The sequence below is a fragment of the Chiloscyllium punctatum genome, chromosome 8, assembly GCF_047496795.1.
Source record: "Chiloscyllium punctatum isolate Juve2018m chromosome 8, sChiPun1.3, whole genome shotgun sequence".
NCBI lineage: Eukaryota > Metazoa > Chordata > Chondrichthyes > Orectolobiformes > Hemiscylliidae > Chiloscyllium > Chiloscyllium punctatum.
In genome coordinates, this window is record NC_092746.1 from 35,467,115 (window position 1) to 35,486,001 (window position 18,887).

General features: G+C 41.5%; 1 protein-coding gene across 1 annotated transcript in view; it reads right to left on the reverse strand.

Annotated features, from left to right (window-relative positions):
* The window catches only part of tspan13a (tetraspanin 13a), a 43,442-nt gene that overhangs the window by 13,666 nt on the left and 10,889 nt on the right, over positions 1–18,887 (reverse strand). The window contains exon 2 of the mRNA XM_072575368.1: positions 18,117–18,284. Coding sequence (XP_072431469.1) covers positions 18,117–18,284 — 168 coding nt within the window. The remainder of the gene's footprint in view (positions 1–18,116; positions 18,285–18,887) is intronic.

Sequence of the window (18,887 nt, forward strand, 5' to 3'; positions counted from 1 at the left end):
TAATAATGATAAACCTGATTTTGTATCACTTATTTTCAAGCAAAGTAAAGAACTGCAACAAATGATTATTTGTACAGAAGTCATGACTCTTCAATTCTTTGTCTTTCTGTGCAGTGCACAATTATAACCATATCACCAAGATTTTAATTTTCTATATTTTGAATCATTCAAATTTAATTCAATGTTGTAGTGAAGTAGTACAAACTATAATCTCAAATCAACTAATTCTTGTTTCTCTTGTTCAAACAAAACAAAACAAAAAATTGGCAGTTTCAAATCTTAAGCAAAAGTCCTAGTTGGCAGTATTTCAGGTTTGGGTATTATGTTGAGTAGTTGAAGTAATACATATTATATTTCATAAAACTGTTTAATTTCATATCTGAAGAATACTCAATGGTGAAGGAACTTTACTTTTTAAATACAAAAATATATATTTAAAATCAATTTTACTTTAAATTGCCTTCACTTCAATCGTTAAAAATAGTACTGTAGAAAGATTAACCAATTTGTAAACTATTTCCAAACTGCAGCTGTCATCTGCAGCTAATCAAGGCAATATTAAATTATGCAAGCAATGCGTTATGTTCCCTGCAGATACTTGCTCAAGCTTGCGTATCAATGACTAATTATTTACAGTCTTCCTCATACTATTGTTTGCCTATGGACTTTGTGAAAATAATGCAAATTTCACAATCTCATGGCATATTACAGGCCTCAATCTAACAGTTCAAGAAGAGAACAGGAATCACTTATTTGTTCAAAGTTAGAAATGTATTCCATCTCATGTGCAGAAACATCTTGACCTTTTTTTATTCCCTCATGGGATGTGGACGTCACTGGCTGGGCTAGCATTTATTGCCACCCCATCCCTAGTTGCCGTTGAGCTGCCTTCTTGAACCGCTGCAGTCCACGTGCAGTGGGTTTACCATCAATGCCATTAGGGAGGGAATTTCAGGATTTTGACCCAGTGACAGTGAAGGAATGACAATATATTTTCAAGTCAGGATTATGATAGTGTGGAGGGGAATCTACTGCCCCTGTCCTTCCAGGTGGAAGTGGTTATGGGTTTGGAAGATGCTATCTAAGATCTTTGGTTAACTTCTGCAGTGCATCTTGTGGATAGAACTCACTGCTGTGACTGAGCATTAGTGGTGGAGGGATGTGATGCCAATCTAGTAGGTTAATTTGGATGGTGTCAACTTCTAGAATGGTTTTTGGAGCTGCAGTCATTAAGGCAAGTGGGGTGCATTCCATCACATTTCTGACTTGGGCTTTGTAGATACTGGACAGGTTTTTGGGAGCCAGTTGGTGAGCTATTCACTGCAGTATTCCAAACTTCAGACCTGCTCTTGCAGCCACTGTATTTACATGGTGAGTCCAGTTGTCTTTCTGCTCAATGGTAACCCCCAGGATGTTGATAGCAGGGTATTCAGTGATGGTATTCAGCATTAAAATGTCAAGGGGTGATGGCTAGACTCTGTCTTACTGGATATGGTCATTGCCTCCTATTTGTGTGACGCAAATGTTACTTGCCACTTGTTAGTCTGAGCTGGATATTGTCCAGAGCTTCTTTGAATTTGAATATAAACCGCCTCAGTATCTGAGGAGTTGTGAATGGCGCTGAACATTATGCAATCATCCCCACTTCTGATGTTATGATGGAGGGAAAATCACTGAAGAAGCAGTTGGGGACAATACCCTAAGGAGCTCTTGCAGTGATGTCCTGGAGCTGAGATCACTGACCTCCAATAATGACATCTTCCTATGTACCAGGTAGGACTCCAACCAGCAGAGAGTTTGCCTCTTGATACCCATTGACTCCAGTTTTGCTAGGACTCCTTAATGCACACTTGGTCAAATGCAGCCTTGATGTCAAGGGTGGTCATCCTCACCTGACCTCTGGAATTCAGCTCTTTTGTCCATGTTTGACCCAAGGCTCTAATGAAGTCAGGAGTTGAGTGGCCCTCGCAGAATCCAAACTGGGTGTCACTCAGCAGGTTATTGCTGAGCGAGTGCTGCTTGATAGCACTATTGATGACATTTTTCATCACTTTACTGATAATAGAGTGTAGATTAATGGGGTGATAATTGACTGATTGGAATTTTCCTGATTTTTATACACAGGATATACCTGGGCAATTTTCCATATTGTTGGGTAGATGCCCACATTGTAGCTGCACTGGAACATCTTGGCTGGCTCGGGAAATGACACGTTCTGGAGCACAAGTGTTGAGTACTATTGTCAGAAGGTTTTCAAGGTCAATAGCCTTTGCAGCATCCAGTGTCTCTTGAAATCATGTGGAGTAAATGAAATTGGTTGAAGACAGGCATCTGTAATGGTGGGCACCAGTGGAGAAGACTGCAACGGATCATCTACCTGGCACTCCTGGCTGAAGGTCGCTGCCTCAGCCTTATCTTTTGCACTGATATGTTGGGCTCTTCCATCATTGAGAATGGGGAAATTTGTAGAGCCTCCTCTTCCAGTGAGTCATTTAATTGCCCACCACCTTCAAGACTGGATGGAGAAGGACTGCAGAGCTTAGCTCTGATCTGTTGGCTATGGACTTATTTAGATCTGTTGATCACTTGCTGCTTATGCTGTTTGGCATACAGGTAGACGTGCTTGATAGCTCAACCAGGTTGACATCTCATTTTTAGATATGCTTGATGCTGCTCCTGACATGCCCTCCTGCACTTTTCATTGAACCAGGGTGGTTTCCTTGGCTTGATGGGAAAGAATGGACTGGAAATACGCTAGGTCATGAAGTTACAGGTTGTGCTGAAATACAATTCTGATGGTGATGGCCCACAACACCTCATGGATGCTCAATCTTGAGTTGCTAGATCTGTCCAAAGTCTGTCCCATTTAGCACGCCGATAGTGCCACATAACACTTCTCAATGTGAAGATGGGACATTGTCTCTACACAGACTGTGCAATGGTCACTCTTATCAATACCATCATGTATCTGCCAGATTGAAGAAGATGAGGTCGAGTATGTATTCCCTTTTGTTGGTTCCCTCACTGCCTGCCGCAGACCCTGTCTAGTAGCTATGAATGTAGGACCCAACCAGCTCGATTGGTGGTGCTGCTGCTGAGCCAGAATTGGTGGTAGGCAATGAAATCTTCCACCCAGAGTACATTGTGGCCTTGCCATCCTTAGTGCTTTCTCCAAGAGTTGTTTGACATGGAGGACTATTGATTCATCAACTAAGGGAGGACAATGCATAGTAGACAGCAGGTTTCCTTGCCCATGTGAAGCCATGAGACTTAGTCGAGTCCAGAGTCAACGTTGAAGACTTCCAGAGCAATTCCATCCTAACTGTATCCAACTGTGTTGCCAGCTCTGCTGGGTCTGTCCTGCTGGTGGGACAAGACATATCCAGAGATGGTGACGGTAATGTCTAGAACATTGTAAGGCATGATTCAATGAGTATGAGGTGACATTTGACTCCTCATTTGACATTTGAGATTTAGTTCCCTTTCCAGACTATTTTGCAGTCAGTTGAGAGGTTCAGTGGTCCTACTGGTATATAAAGGAAACAAAATGCTGATCATTTTCTGAATTTTACCAACCTAACAGAGGTTCAGTTAACAGGTATCAGCTAAGCAGCTGGCTACGATTTGGTCATTCTGATAAATCTGCAAACTAATTTCTTTTAAATTCCAAGTAGCTTAAAGAGGTCTACTTTGTCAAAAAAAAAAGCCAACCTTTCAAAGTAAATGCTTCAATTCCAATTTCAAGTCAACAATTGTAGTTAAAATAATGTTTTTATCAAATGAAGGAACGAAAGCTGAAAATCTTCAGATATTGTTGTTATCTACAGCACTAATATATAGTAAAAGGCAAACAAATCTCAATGTGGGAATTTAAATAGCACATTAAAACTTTATTGGGCATAACTAAAAGAAAACACTGATTTTTTTTTCTCCTTTCTGCGATGCATATAGCATCCCACTGGCATAGAGTACCCGCTGAGGAGTACAGGCACATGCCAACTTTTAACACCTCCTTACACACAATTGTTCTGATTTTCAAATCACTGTCATGGCAAATTTTTTTCCCCACTTTTTAAAAACTATTTAGAATTTTGCAGCACGGAATCAGGCTATTCAACTAAATAAAATCACTCTACAGGAGCTTCCTCTCACCTTACTTTGTCTCATCCTATCAACATGTAATCTGATACAATTTTGTCTTGATTCTGAATAATGGGCAGCTAAATTGTAGACCTCAGGCAATATCAGAACCCTATGGAAGAGGGTAATATTCTTCAGTTAGAATTCTAAGTAGCAAGAAAGCTAGCTACGTCTGGTGACATGTTGGATCATTTTGGCTAGTCATAACAGATTTCAATCATGAGGGAAACGACATGGGCTACGACAAGAAACAAACTAGATGCCGAAAATTCTTGACGTAGAAGTCAGAGCAGTTCTGATGACTCCGGCTCGTCATTTGCTCCAAAAGAACTTTGTGGCAATGGCATCGAAAATGTGCCAGCCTCCTTTGTGACATGTCTCTGACACATTCACTTCTGCACTTCAATAGTGCAGTGGCAATTTATCATTGTAGTAATGAAGCAAGGACACTTTGCACTCAAGGACATGCATCCAGCTCATGGACTGTACCAAGATGTGTTGCCAACCTGTATGATTGCTCTCTTAGCACTCACTCACTTGGTGCCTTGCCTTTTTGCACATTTCCCCTCAGCCAAAGATACTCACAGGTACTGCTTTGATGCCTTGCAGTTTAGTACATACACAAGCCAGGAAGCTTATCAAACGTTGTCAGCAGTGCTCAGTCAAGTTAAGGGAAATAGCCATTGGTCAGGGTGTCAAATTGGCACAGTAAGTCATGGGCAGCCTCTGATGCCTCTCCAGGGGCTTGGACACTGCTTGAGGACAGTGATCATCAGGATTCAATTCACATAAAAGGACAAGGAGCTGACTTTTGGGCAGTCCAACAGCAGTTTCCCTCCTGGAATGAGGAAAGATTAAAGGATCTTAAAAACTGTATGACACAGCTGTTACTTTTGGTGCAAGTGGGCAAATGTCCCATGTGAGGAAGCAGGCTGTACTGAGGGAATGCTGGGTTAGTAGCTTCAGGAAAGTTGGTGGCAGCAAGTGAGGGCAGACATTACAGGAAATAGGGAGAGTGACAAGTCATGGAGTCTTAATGGGAGGTGGGTAAAGTAGAAGAAATAGAGTACGTGTGAGGTCCGAGAGAAAAGGTGATGGCACTTATGCTGGCAGAGTGAGGAGGTCATTGCTGTGCATGCGTCCAGGTGGCTGACACAGATGGCAATCTAGGCTGTATAAGTGTCATGGCCTCCTCTGATGGTCCTGAGTGTAGAGGATATCCCATCTCTGCACCACTCAGTCCACCCAGGACCTTCAGGTGCCTGCCCACAAAGCAAGATACCAATTTTCCCGTCTCTGCCCTGTCTGGGTCAAATATCAGGAAGCACGCAGGGCATTTTCGGACTGATGGTGCCTGCCCAGATAGACATTGGCCTTTTAAAGATGGCGCCAGTGCCAGGCATACCACCCTATTCCAACATCTCTCAGCATCAACAAGTTGTTTCTGTTACACCAAGTGGTAGAATGTTTCCTGGGGCAAGTGTTGGAAGACACGGAGATCGTGCTAGGGCTCATTGAAAGAACTCCTCCACAACCAAACTAACGTTTAGCCAAAATGTTAAAATAAAAGTAAGATTCAGTCCAAAACTCAGGAGGTTGTCAAATAACTTCAACTGGGAGCAATGTCACCATAGCAAGGTGTGAAGCAGTCTGGCAACCTTCCAGTTCTCACAGATGGCCAACCTGCTCTAAGGCAAATGATAAGTAACTGTAACTTAGACATACTGCTTCTGCCAGATTAGGCATGTTTGAAATCAGATCCACTAGGATTACTCTCAGCCAAAACTACTCCAGCATTGTATATTCCTGAGCGCTCACATGCAGTAAGAAGTGAACTGAAACGGACTCGGCTCTACCAAATTTTGTTTAAAGTTATGGAAATCTTATACTAATGGAAAAGGCTGCAAACAAAATATGGGATCAAAAATGGACAGAAGGGGCAAACTTTGTACTACAAGATCGATACTCAAACAGAAAACACAATAGAATTAGACAAATTTAACTTGGATTTATAAAAGGGAAATCATGTTGAACAAACTTAACAGGATTTGTTTTTTGGAAAACATTACCAGTAGAATAGATGAGGGAAAACAAGTGGCTATGTTGCATTTCGACTTTCATAGAGCTTTTAATAAAGTCCCACAGAAGAGATTTGTGAGCAAAATCAAAGCACATGGGATTGGGTATTATAGTAGCAAGGATTGAGGACCAGAAAGCAGCCAGGAAACAGAGAGTAGAAATAAATGAATCATTTCCGAGGAGAAGGTTAGTGGTTCATGAAATATGACAGAGATTGATTCTTGAGCCTCAGGTATTCACAATATGCAGTACAATGTGGTTAAGGTTTCGGGGTAGTCCAAGATGGAGGACAGGAAAAATTTCTGGCTGTAACTTCCTGCTCCTTTTTGAGGTAATTTCCTTAAATTCCAGGAGCAGCAATTACTGCTTTATATGCTGTTGCATTGTTTTCGAACTTTGGAGAAAAAAGGCAAAACAACAGCAATTGTAAAGGGCGAGGAACAAAGGTCAGGTCAATGAGGAGAGAGAGAGAGAGAGAGAGAGAGAGAGAGAGAAACCCATATTGCTAACTGACACAGCAGTGAACCTACGCAGTTACTGCCTTTGCTGTTTGAATTCATGTATTGTTAGACATCGAAGTGTGTCTGGGAAAGTTAACAAAGTGAAGTTCACAACTGATCTTGGAGGAACCTGTTAGGGAGAGGTCACAGTACAGAGACAGATAGGTGGATGGTTTTAAGTGTGGCCTTGCTATAAGTCTGTAGTATTGAGTAGAGTGGGTTCTTTCTTGATTGTATGTTTTATTGAGCTATGTCTCTTGATTAAACTTAAAAATATAAGCCATACGTATTATGTTAGCCTGGAGCAGGGTTTTGTAGAGGAATAGGATGGTGCTATTTTCCGGGTCTGCAGACTAGAAAATTGGAAGACTGCAAAAATGGCCCTTAGTAGAGTGATATGCTCTTCTTGTCGAATGTGAGGGTTTAGGGAGAGTTTACGTGTTACTTAGGATTTTATCTGCAATAAATGCTGTTGGTTGCAAATCCTATCAGATTGAATGCATCGGTTGGAGCGACGATTTGAGGCAATGAGGAACTCATAAGAGCATGGGGGTGTGATGGAAGGCAGTTATAGGAAGGGAAAAAAGTTGCAGGCACAGTCACATAGATGGGTTAATTCCAGGAAAGGGAGGAGAAGTAGGCAGGATGTGCAGGAGTCTTCTGTGACTATCCCCATTTCAAACAAGTGTGCTGCTTTGAAAAATGTAGGGGGTTATGGATTCTCAGGGGAATATAGCAAGTTTCTGGCATTGAGACCGGCTCTAATGCAATGAAGTGTATGTCAAGTCCCAATAGATCGATTGTGTTAGGGTAATCTCTAGACCGAGGCACAGACAGACGTTTCTGTGGCCAGCAGCGAAAAATCAGAATGGCCCGTTGCCTCCCTAGTTCCAGGATCAAGGATGTCTCACAGAGGGTGCAGAATATTCTCAAGGGGGAAGAGGGGCCAGCAAGAGGTCATTGTCCACATTGGAACAAATGACATAGGAAGGGAAAAGGATGAGATTCTGAAAAGAGAATAGAGAGAGTTAGGCAATCATTTAAAAAGGAAGTTCTTGAGAGTAGGGATATTCTGAGCTAGTGAGGCTCAGAATAGGAGGATAAAACAGATGAGTACATGGCTGAGGAGCTGGTATATGGAAGAAGGATTCATATTTTTGGATCATTGAAATCTCTTCTGAGGTACAAGTGATCTGAACAAGGAGGACAGATTGCACCTAAATTGGAAGGAAACAAATATGTGAGCAGAGAGATTTGCTAGAGCTGCTCGAGGATTTAAACTACTGAGGGGGGATTGGGGGGGGTTGGCAGCGATGGGACCCAGGGAGATAGTGAGGAAAGAGATCAAGCTGAGACTGGTACAGTTGAGAAAAGAAGCCAGTCAAACAAACAGTCAGGGCAGGCAAGGGACAAAGCAGAGAACAAGGTAGGACTGATAAATTAAACTGCATTTACTTAAAGGCAAGAGGCCTAACAGGGAAGGCAGATGAACTCAGAGCATAGAATAATAGGGTAGTTATGGTAGCGGATTTTAACTTTCCAAACATAGACTGGGACTGCCATTGTGTTAAGGATTTAGATGTAAAGGGATTTATTAAGCACATAAAAGAAAATTTTCTGATTTAGTATGTGGATGTGCCTACTAGAGAAGGTGCAAAACTTGACCTACTCTCAGGAAATAAGGTAGGGCAGGTGACGGAGGTGTCAGTGGGGGAGCACTTTGGGGCCAGCGACCATAATTCTAGTAGTTTACAAATAGTGATGGAAAAGGATAGATCAGATCTAAAAGTTGAAGTTCTAAATTGGAGAAAGGCCAATTTTGATGATATTAGGAAAGAACCTTCAAAAGCTGATTAGGGGCAGATGTTCGCAGGTAAAGAGATGGCTGGAAAATAGGAAGCCTTCAGAAATGAGATAACAAGATTCCAGAGACAGTATATTCCTGTCAGGGTGAAAGGAAAGGCTGGTAGGTATAGGGAATGCTGGATGACTAAATAAATTGAGGGTTTGTTTAAGAAAAAGGAGGAAGCATATGTCAGGTATTGACAGGATAGATCAAATGAATCCTTAGAAGAGTATAAAAGCAGTAGGAGTACACTTAAGAGGGAAATCAGGAGGGCAAAAAGGAGACATGAGATAGCTTTGACAAATACAGTTAAGGAGTATCCAAAGGGTCTTTATAAATACATTAAGGACAAAAGGGCAACTAGGGAGAAAATACATCCCCTCAAAGATCAGTAAGGCGACCTTTGTGTGGAGCCACAGGAGATGGGGCAGATATTAAACGAATATTTTGGATCAGTGTTTACTGTGGAGAAGGACATGGAGGATACAGAATGTGGGGAAATAAATGGTGACATCTTGCAAAATGTCCATATTACAGAGGAGGAAGTGCTGGATGTCTTGAAATGGATAAAAGTGGATAAATCCCCAGGACCTGATCAGGTGTACCCTAGACCTCTGTCGAAAGCTAGGGAAGTGATTGCTGGGCCTCTTGCTGAGATATTTGTATCATCGATAGTCACAGGTGAGGTGCCGGAAGACAGGAGGTTGGCTAACGTGGTGCCACTGTTTAAGAAAGGTGGTAAGGACAAGCCAGGGAATTATAGACCAGTGGAGTCTGACATCAGTGGTAGGCAAGTTGTTGGAGGGAATCCTGAGGGACAGGATATAGATGCATTTGGAAAGGAAAGGACTGATTAGGGATAGTCAACGGGGCTTTATGCGTGGGAAATCATGCCTCACAAATTTGATTGTTACTTTTTCAAAAAATTCAAAGAGGATCTATATGGATTTCAGTCAGGCGTTCGACACGGTTCCCCATGGCAGACTGGTTAACAAGGTTGGAACTCATGGAATACAGGGAGGACTAGCCATTTGGATATCGAACTGGCTCAAAGGTAGAAGACAGAGGGTGGTGGTGGAGGGTTGTTTTTCACACTGGAGGCCTGTGACCAGTGGAGTGCCACAAGGATCGGTGCTGGGTCCACTACTTTTCATCATTTATATAAATGATTTGGATGTGATCATAAGAGGTACAGTTAGTAGGTTTGCAGATAAAATTGGTGGTGCAGTGGACAGCGAGGAAGATTACTTAGATTGTACAACAGGATCTTGATCAGATGGGCCAGTGGGCTGTGGAGTGTCAGATGGAGTTTAATTAAGGTAAATGCATGGTACTGCATTTTGGGAAAGCAAATCTTAGCAGGACTTATACACTTAGTGGTAAGGTCCTGGGAGTGTTGCTGAGCAAAGAGACCTTGGAGTGCAGGTTCATAGCTCCTTGAAAGTAGAGTTGCAGGTAGATAGGATAGTGAAGAAGGTGTTTGGTATGCTTTCCTTTATTGGTCAGAGTATTGAGTACAGGAGTTGGGAGGTCATGTTGCGGCTGTACAGGACATTGGTTAGGCGGCTTTTGAAATATTGTGCACAATTCTGGTCTCCTTCCTATCGGAAAGATGTTGAAAGTATTCAGAAAAGATTTACAAGGATGATGCCAGGATTGGGGGATTTGAGCTATAGGGAGAGGCTGAACAGGCTGGGGCTGATTTCCCCGGAGTGTCGGAGACTGAGGGGTGACCTTACAGAGGTTTGTAAAATCATGAGGGTAAACAGACAAGGTTTTTCCTTTGGGGTGGGGGAGTCGAGAACTTGAGGGCATACGTTGAGGATGAAAGGGGAAAGATATAAAAGATACCTAAGGGGCAACTTTTTCACACAGAGGGTGATGCGTGTGTGGAATGGACTGTCAGAGGAAGTGGTGGAGGCTGGTACAATTGCAATATTTAAGAGGCATCTGGATGGGTTTATGAATAGGAGGGGTTTGGAGAGATATGGGCCAGGTACTGGCAGGTGGGACTAGATTGGGCTGGGACATCTGGTCGGCATGGACGAGTTGGACCGAAGAGTCTATTTCTGCGCTGTACATCTCTATGACTCTCAATGCAAAGTTATAAGAAAAACAAAGTGGCAGATTATAATTTAAATGATAATAGATTGGGGTATGTTGATTATTTTCAAAAAGAAAAGGACCCTGGTGTCATTTTACCCCAGTCACTGGAGGCAAACAAGCAGTTGCAGCAAACAGTTTGAGAAGCAAATGGTACATTAGACTTCATTGATGTATTCAAACCCTCTTGCAAAGATGTCTAATTGCAGCTGTGCATAGCCTTGGTGAGACCACACATTAAACTGTGCATACAGTTTTGGTCTCTCTACCCAACAGAGGACATCCATGCCATACAGGAAGTGCAGTAAAGAATTCCCAAACTGATTTTTAAATGGCAGGATTTCATTTCAGGTAATACTGGGGCAACTTCTGTGTTCACTTGAGTTTAGAAAGATAATAGGGACTCTCACTGAAACAAAATTCTGACAGGTTTGGACAGACAAGATAAAGGAATGATGTTTTCCATGGTTGGGGGAGGAATATAGTGTGAGGGGTTATGGTCTTAGTGAATGGGATAGGCCATTTCAGGTGGAAATAAAGTTAAATTTCTTCACAGAAAACGGTGAACCTGTAAAATGCTCTCCCACAGAAGGCCAAGTAACTGAATATATTTAAGAGGTAGATTTCTTGATACTAAAGTGACAGTGGAGGAAGCATGAATTTTTTTGTTCTGTTTAGTACTGGGAGATGGGTGTTGCTGTCTGGACCAGCATTAGTTGCCTATCCCTAATTGCCCTTGCTGGGCCATTTCAGGAGGCAGTTAACGTCAACCACATTACTGTAGGTCTGGAGTTACATACAGGTCAGACCTGGTAGAGATCACATATTTCCTTCGCGAAAGGACATTGGTGAACCAGATAATTTGTTTGATAATTGGCAATTGTTACTTGGTCACCATTAGGCCAGCTTTTACTTCCAGACTTTTACAGAATTCAAGGTTCTCTTTAATGGTGGAATTCCAATCCGGGGTTACTAGCCCAAGGACAGTACCACCATGCCACTACCTCCCCAGCACTGAGAGACTTGATGGGCTGAATGGCTTACATTTGCTCCTATTTTCTACATTTCAAGAGAGTCTAGTGAGAACATAGGAAGTCTAATCAAAGCATTCCCACTGTTGGAACTAATATAACCTCATATTTTATTTACTGACACAGGGTGTACACGTTGCAAAACAGCAGCTTGACCTCAATAGGTTGCCATACAATCCATACTGGAAGGACTTGCAGCATAAGTGAGTTTGCATGTCTAGTTTTGGCTTGGTAGGATTTTCTTTACATTAATTACACTTGAGTAGTTTGAAAGAGATAAGTAATTTAATTCCATGTTCCATTTTAGATGGAAATGTAGGAGGGGAATCAGTCATAACCAAAGCATTTACTGTACAAACATCTCATCCCTCCAGTAACTACAGTATTATGCTTCTGGGCATACGTCATTTATTGTGTAGGGTAGCCAATTAATTTTTAATCAATTATTTAAAATCAAATACTGCTGGGAAATATGCACAATATATGCCAAAGTTGAGTTCTGTGAAATTGACAGAATCTGTTTTGAAAGAGTTAAGCCAGACCAGCTCAATTTCTGCAGTACTGAGAGATGCAAGTAAATCAAATATGTTAAATTCAAAATGATATTAGTTTCATAGAAATTGCAGTATTTAGATTCCCCCCAATGACTGATTAGCACTTTATTGTAAATATTGCATTACATGTCCATCTTTTCTCAATCAATTGGCTCGATCATTTAAGCATAAAATGTGCCATGCAATGTTCCTATTGAAGAGGAGAAAACAATATGGATGTACAGATAATTCCATTTATAAAAATAAGTCAAACATATTTATGTTTAAAATTACAACACCAGGTTATAATCCAACAGGTTTATTTGGTAGCACGAGCTTTTGGAACGCTGCTTCTTCATCAGGTGGTTCATCAGGGTGACACCCACCTGATTAAGGAGCGGTGCTCCAAAAGCTAGTGTGCTACCAAATAAACCTGTTGAACCATAACCTGGTGATGTGTGATTTTTAACTTTGTCCACCCGAATCCAACACTGGCTCCTCCAAATCATACTTATATTTGTTACCCTGAGTGCATGACAAAGGTTTGCCTGCATATCAAGGCTCTGAAGATACCTCGCAAGTTACAGCCTTCAAATATTTCAAATTAATCCAAAATATTTTATGTGGACAGTGAAATACTGCTGGATTCAAAATGGAATTCAACTACAAAATGGTCAGTCTATGTCTGTTGGATAAGAACTGGCACATGCAAGTTTACCCAAAGGGAAACTAGCAACTATGGATAACGTAGCTGTTGGGAAGATGCATTGTTACTTAAGGACTATTTGGAAAGATTGGAAGATATAGAATGGTTTCAAAGCTTTCTGGGATTAACAGAGTTGCATCAAAGGAGTGAGATCAACTGTTGAGTGTGTATTTATAGACACCCTCTGTTTATCTGAAAAAAATCAATTGACTTTGGTGAAAACAGTAAAGCTAAGATTTCAGAGATGAGATGGGGTTTGTGGCCTTGGTTACTAGGAAACCTGACTTTAAAAAAAAATATGTTATCTTGCCTCTATGCTAATAGAAGAACAGCAATCCTCTCTGAACTTAGAATTCTGTTTTACAGACAAAGGGAGGCAGTAAGGAATGCACCTGGAAATCGAAGTCACTCATGAAATGCTCTTCTTAGAATTCATTCCTGGGAACCTGATTCAGATTACAGGTATTTATGACTATCTTGTAAAACTTGAATAGCTAGACTGTGACCCGTATTCTAAAAACAGTCAAATATATTTTGCTTATACAGAGGCGAAATTCTACCATGAGTCTATAGCTGTCTGCAATTCAGTTTTATTGATATGAAATCTAGGATTGTTTTTAACTTGACCTTGTCAAATGAGGCTGAATCTTATCATTTTTTGCCAAATTATCTGTTTTATCAATTATCATGGAGGTCCAGCAAGTTCTCTTGCTACATTTTAAACAAATTCATTAATTACCTGCCCCACCTCTAATGGCATCCTTTTCATCTGAGCCTCATTCTACTACTCACATATCCAGAACAAATTTGTCACTACCATGTTATCCCGGAATAGACTCTCATCCTAGGCACCAGCACTATCTTTAAGAGGTCATTGTGCTCCCGGACATGCATTGTTAGTCCAGAGCTGCCCTGCACCATTCAGGAGACTTGTCCCAGATATGGCAGACAAGGGAAAATTGGTGCCAAGAGACAAGTACCAGGAGATCTGGGTGGACAAGCTGGTACAGATGCTTCAGGATCAGAGGCAGCCAGGTTGCCAGACCATTCTAGCCTGATCCAAAGTTGCCATCCAGGTGAGTGAAGTCTCAGATATCTGGAGGGATACACAGCCAAATATGAAGGTCAATGTTCTTCTCCACTCAATCAGCGCAAAGAACATATTGGTTGGTCTACAACATGGAGATTTTCTAGAGCAAGCAGCAAGCTGGCATTGGCTCGAACTTTCGTGTTCAGAATTGTCAACTCTAGTTTTCTCGTGATGTGTTGTAGAATAGGAAACTACATATTAACAAGGTGAGATTTGCAGTTAATACGTCATTAATTAAGGGCTGCATGGTGGCTCAGTGGTTAGCACTGCTGTCTCACAACGCAATGGACACAGGTTCAATTACAGCATTGGTTTCCTCCTACAGTCCAAAGTTGTGAAGGTTAGGTGAATTGGGCCTGCTAAAGAAAAATTGCCCATAATGTTCAGGGATGTGTAGGTTAGGTGTATTAGTCAGAGGAAATGTAGAGTAATAAAGTAGCAGAATGGGTTTGGGTGGGATACACTTCAGAGGGATGGTGTGAACCTGTTGGGCCAAATGGCCTGTTCGTACACTGGAGGGATTCGATGACTGACAAGCAATAATCCCCCTTAATATACAACTCACTTTTGCCTAGTGAGGAACTAGTTTTGATGTCCACAACCTAGTTAAAAACACAATAAGTGGTCCCACATCTAGAAAGGCCTTGCAATTCTACAGCTATCTCACCATAGCCACATGATTGAAGTCCCTGTAAGATTCAGCCCAGCTGGTTCACTTTTGTCTTTTGCCAAACCACTCTCTCTGCAGAGACATGCCCATTTGCGCGCACACAACTAGATAAATGATTTTATTTCCGGATCATGGTGTTAACTAGTGTTGGCTTCTTGCTTTAAGGATAAGCTTTGTTTATGTTAAACTGATTATTTTGAGCTCATTAAAGGAGGCTGGCAAACATCTCTTTTATCCTGAATATCAGTACATAAGAGAAGCAACTGACCACTTTAATAAATAAACCAAAACACATTTATACTAATTGTGTGATTGGTGGAGTAGTGGGATAGGATTCCAATGTCTTCAAGAAACCCACTGATGCAGTTTGTTCCTGGACATGCATATCCTTCTATATGAAATGATTTACTCCAATTCCAACCTCATCAGCCTCGTCAGCAGTGCACTGTGAATTCAATTGTGATTTATAAATTCACGGAATGTGGGCAAGGCTGGCTGGATTAGCACTTATTAGTCATACCCACATGGCCTGAAGTGGTAGTGAGCTGCCTTCTTGAACTACTGAAGTACAAGTTGTATCAGCACAGCCCAAGTGCTTTTAGGGAAGGAGCTCAGTGACACTGAAAGAATGGAGATATTGTTCCAAGACAGGTTGTTGGGTGGATTGGAGGGGAACTTGTAAATGGTGATGTTCCAATGTATCTGCTGCCCTTGTTGTCAAGATCATGAAATCGCAAAGTAGGTGATTCGGTGAGTTGTCACAATGCATCTTGGAGATGGTACATGTTCTGTTACTGTGCACTGATGGTGGAGAGAGTGAAGGTGCTAGCTAGGGTGCCAATCATGAGAACTGCTTTGTTCTAGATGGTATTGAGCTTCAAGTATCATTGGAGCTACTCTGACATCAGCAAGTAGACACAAACCCAACATGTTTAAATAGTGGTGCTGGAAAAGCACAGCAGGTCAGGCAGCATCCGAGGAACAGGACAATTAACACTTCAGGCAAGAGCCCTTCATCAGGAATGAGGCTTGTGAGCTGAGGGGGTGGAGTGATAAATAGGAGGGGTGTGGGTCCGGGGGTAAGGTAGCTGAGAGTGCAATAGGACAGGTCATGAGGGTGCTGATTTGGAAGGTTGGAACTGGGATAAGGTCTTTTTTGGGGGGGGGGGGGTGGAGAGGTAATTAGGAAACTGGTGAAATCCACATTGATACCATGTGGTTGGAGGCGGAAGATGAGGTGTTCTTCCTCCAGACATCAGGTGGTTAAGGTGTTGCAATTGAGGCAGCTCAGGACCTGCATGTCCTTGGTGGAGTGAAAGGGGGAGTTTAAGTGTTTGGCCAAAAGGCAGTAGGGTTGGTTGTTGTGGGTGTCCAGGAGATGTTCTCTGAAGGACTCTACAAGTAGGCATCCTGTCTCCCCAATGTATGGGAAACCGCATTGGGAGCAATTGAAACAGTAAATGACATGTGTGGAAGTGGAGGTAAAACTCTTATGGATATGGAAGGCTCCTTTGGGTCCTTGGACCTTTGACTGAGGTGGGGGGGGGGGGTGGTGAGGGGCATAAGTTTTGCAATTCCTATGGTGGCAGGGGAAGATGCTGGGAGGGGAGGGTGGGTTGATGTAGGACATGGTCCTGACAAGACAGTCAATCTGTCAATCTTCCTTCCCACCTACCCACTCCACCCTCTTCTCCAACCTATCACCATTACCCCCACCTCCATCAACCTATCACACTCTCAGCTACCTTGCCCCCTCCCAATTATCTCTCCACCCCCTCGACTCACAAGCCTCATTCCTGATGAAGGACTCTTGCCCGAAACGTCGATTCCCCTGCTCTTCGGATGCTGCCTGACCTGCTGTGCTTTTCCAGGACCACACTCTCGACTCTAATCTCCAGCATCTGCAGTCCTCACTTTCTCCTACAAATCTAACATATGACAAAAGATGCTTTGGACAGAAAATTATAGAGCTGCACTTAATAACTTTTTATTTAGAGGAATTCATTTAAAGCATGTAAATAAAGGTTTTTAAGGAGTTGAAAAGCCTTACTTACAATTAAGGAGCAGGCTGATTCATAAGCTGTGTATGCGCAGATAACACATCCCAGAAATATTCAAGACCAATCTCCAGTGAGTGCAGATTATTCCATCATGTTCCTGATTTGTGTCTTGTAGATGAATCACAAGCTTTGTGAAGTCAGGAAGTGAGGTGGTCACTGCAAAATTCATAACATTTGACCTGACCTTGTAGCTATGGTATTTATACGGCATGCCTATTGCTGATTGTAATCGTGGCATGGGGGAAACCTTTGGACTTACTTCACCTTGTAGACAATGTCAATCTCAGGATGTTGATAACGGGGAGTTCAGTGATGGTAACATCAAGGGGTGATGGTTAGGTTCTCTCTTGGTGTAGATGGTCATTGCCTTATGTACCACGAATGTTACTTGCCATTTATCAGCCCAAGCCTGAAGGTTGTCAGGTCATACTGCATATGTACATGGGCTGCTTCAATTTCTGTTGAATAGCAAATGGTTCTGAACATGTTGTACAACAATTGGCAAACATTCCCACTTCTGACCTTATGATGGATGGAAGGTCAGTGATAAAGCAGCTGCTGATGGTTAAGCCTGTGGTACCAATCTGGGGACGTTCTGCTGTGATGTTCTGTGGCCTGTGGATTATCAGATAGATAACTCTGTGGTTTATAAGAAAAAAATGCTTTATCATGTGCTTTAAACAAATATTACTACCTGCATATTAAGCTAATGTGGAGTATCTCTGGATTATGGCTATCGCACACACACCAAGAAATTGCTTACTCCAAGTAAGGCTCTTCAATTCCTTTGCACCATAACACTCCCCCTTCAAATGTTCTAAATAAAACTCTGTACATAAAAAGTTATCAATACAGTATTTTGTCAAAGTATCTAGCACCTCTCTCTTTAAATGCTCATTCTAGACTGGAAGCTTCTTGTTTCCCTGATGTCAGGCCATGTGATCATCAAGATTCTCAAAATGCGAAGAAAGAATGCCAGTCAGGTGAACTTCTGAACTGTGGGTCCCAGTTAGGAGCAGGATTAAATCTTTACAAACTCAATATATGAAATAATCCTACATCCAGAATAGGTTCAACCTATTGACTTCAGTTATATACTTGAACATAGGTACCAAAGATTAAAAAAAAGTATCTAACTCCACACACCATTCAATGACCCAACATATCAACATTAAGTCCTGTTAGCTCATGCTTTCACAACCATTTTTTGCACGTAATCATTACACAAATTGAATGATGTATTTTAAGGTGTTCATTTCTATTTATATTCTACTTAATAAATATTTATTTCAATCATTTTTGAATCAAGTCTAAATATCAGAATAAATATTAAATAATTATTTTCTGTTAAAGGATACGAAAAATAGTAAGACTTGGTGATGCTTAATGGCTCCCAATAATCCAATCAAAGCGATGAAGAAAAGAAAGATTCCAACTCCAATCACTCCTGCGACAACAGAGAAGCTTGTAACAAGTCCAAAGGTTTTGCCCCATGCTGCAATTCCAATCAGCAATAGGCTCACCAGCTGTAAAAATAATTTCAGAATTACAGAGAGAAACTTTTACCGCATTAAGCTAAAGTTATATGGTTATAAATTAACAGTGGGGGCTCTTGTACTTCAGTGGTAGCATCCCACCTCTGGGTCAGAATGCCCAAGTTATGTTTCATCTGCTCCAAAGTGTGTTGTAACACAGATAGATTTTTAAATCTATCTATAAGTTAATAATAAAGGAGATTTTTTACAACCCATTACACCTATGTTGAATCAATCCAATACTAATCTCACTTCCCAACATTAAATTTGGATTCAAATATTATTCCAAATGTCCCCTCAAATAATACAACTATTTTGGCTTCAACCTATTTGCAGGACAAAGCATTCTCTGGTTTCTAATAACACTCTAAATAAATATTCTATTCCCTCCCCTTCCTATCAGCATTTCGCCCAACTACCAACAGGAGAAAACGTTCTTTTCCTAGTCACTATTAAAGCTTCTCAAAAATGTCTAAAGGTCTGTATTAAATTTTGTCTTAATCTGTTCCAATGGAAATAGTACTGTATCGAAAGTCTCGTTCCCAACTAATTTCCCTCTTGGAAATTCTATATGGAATAGTCTTAATCATTTTA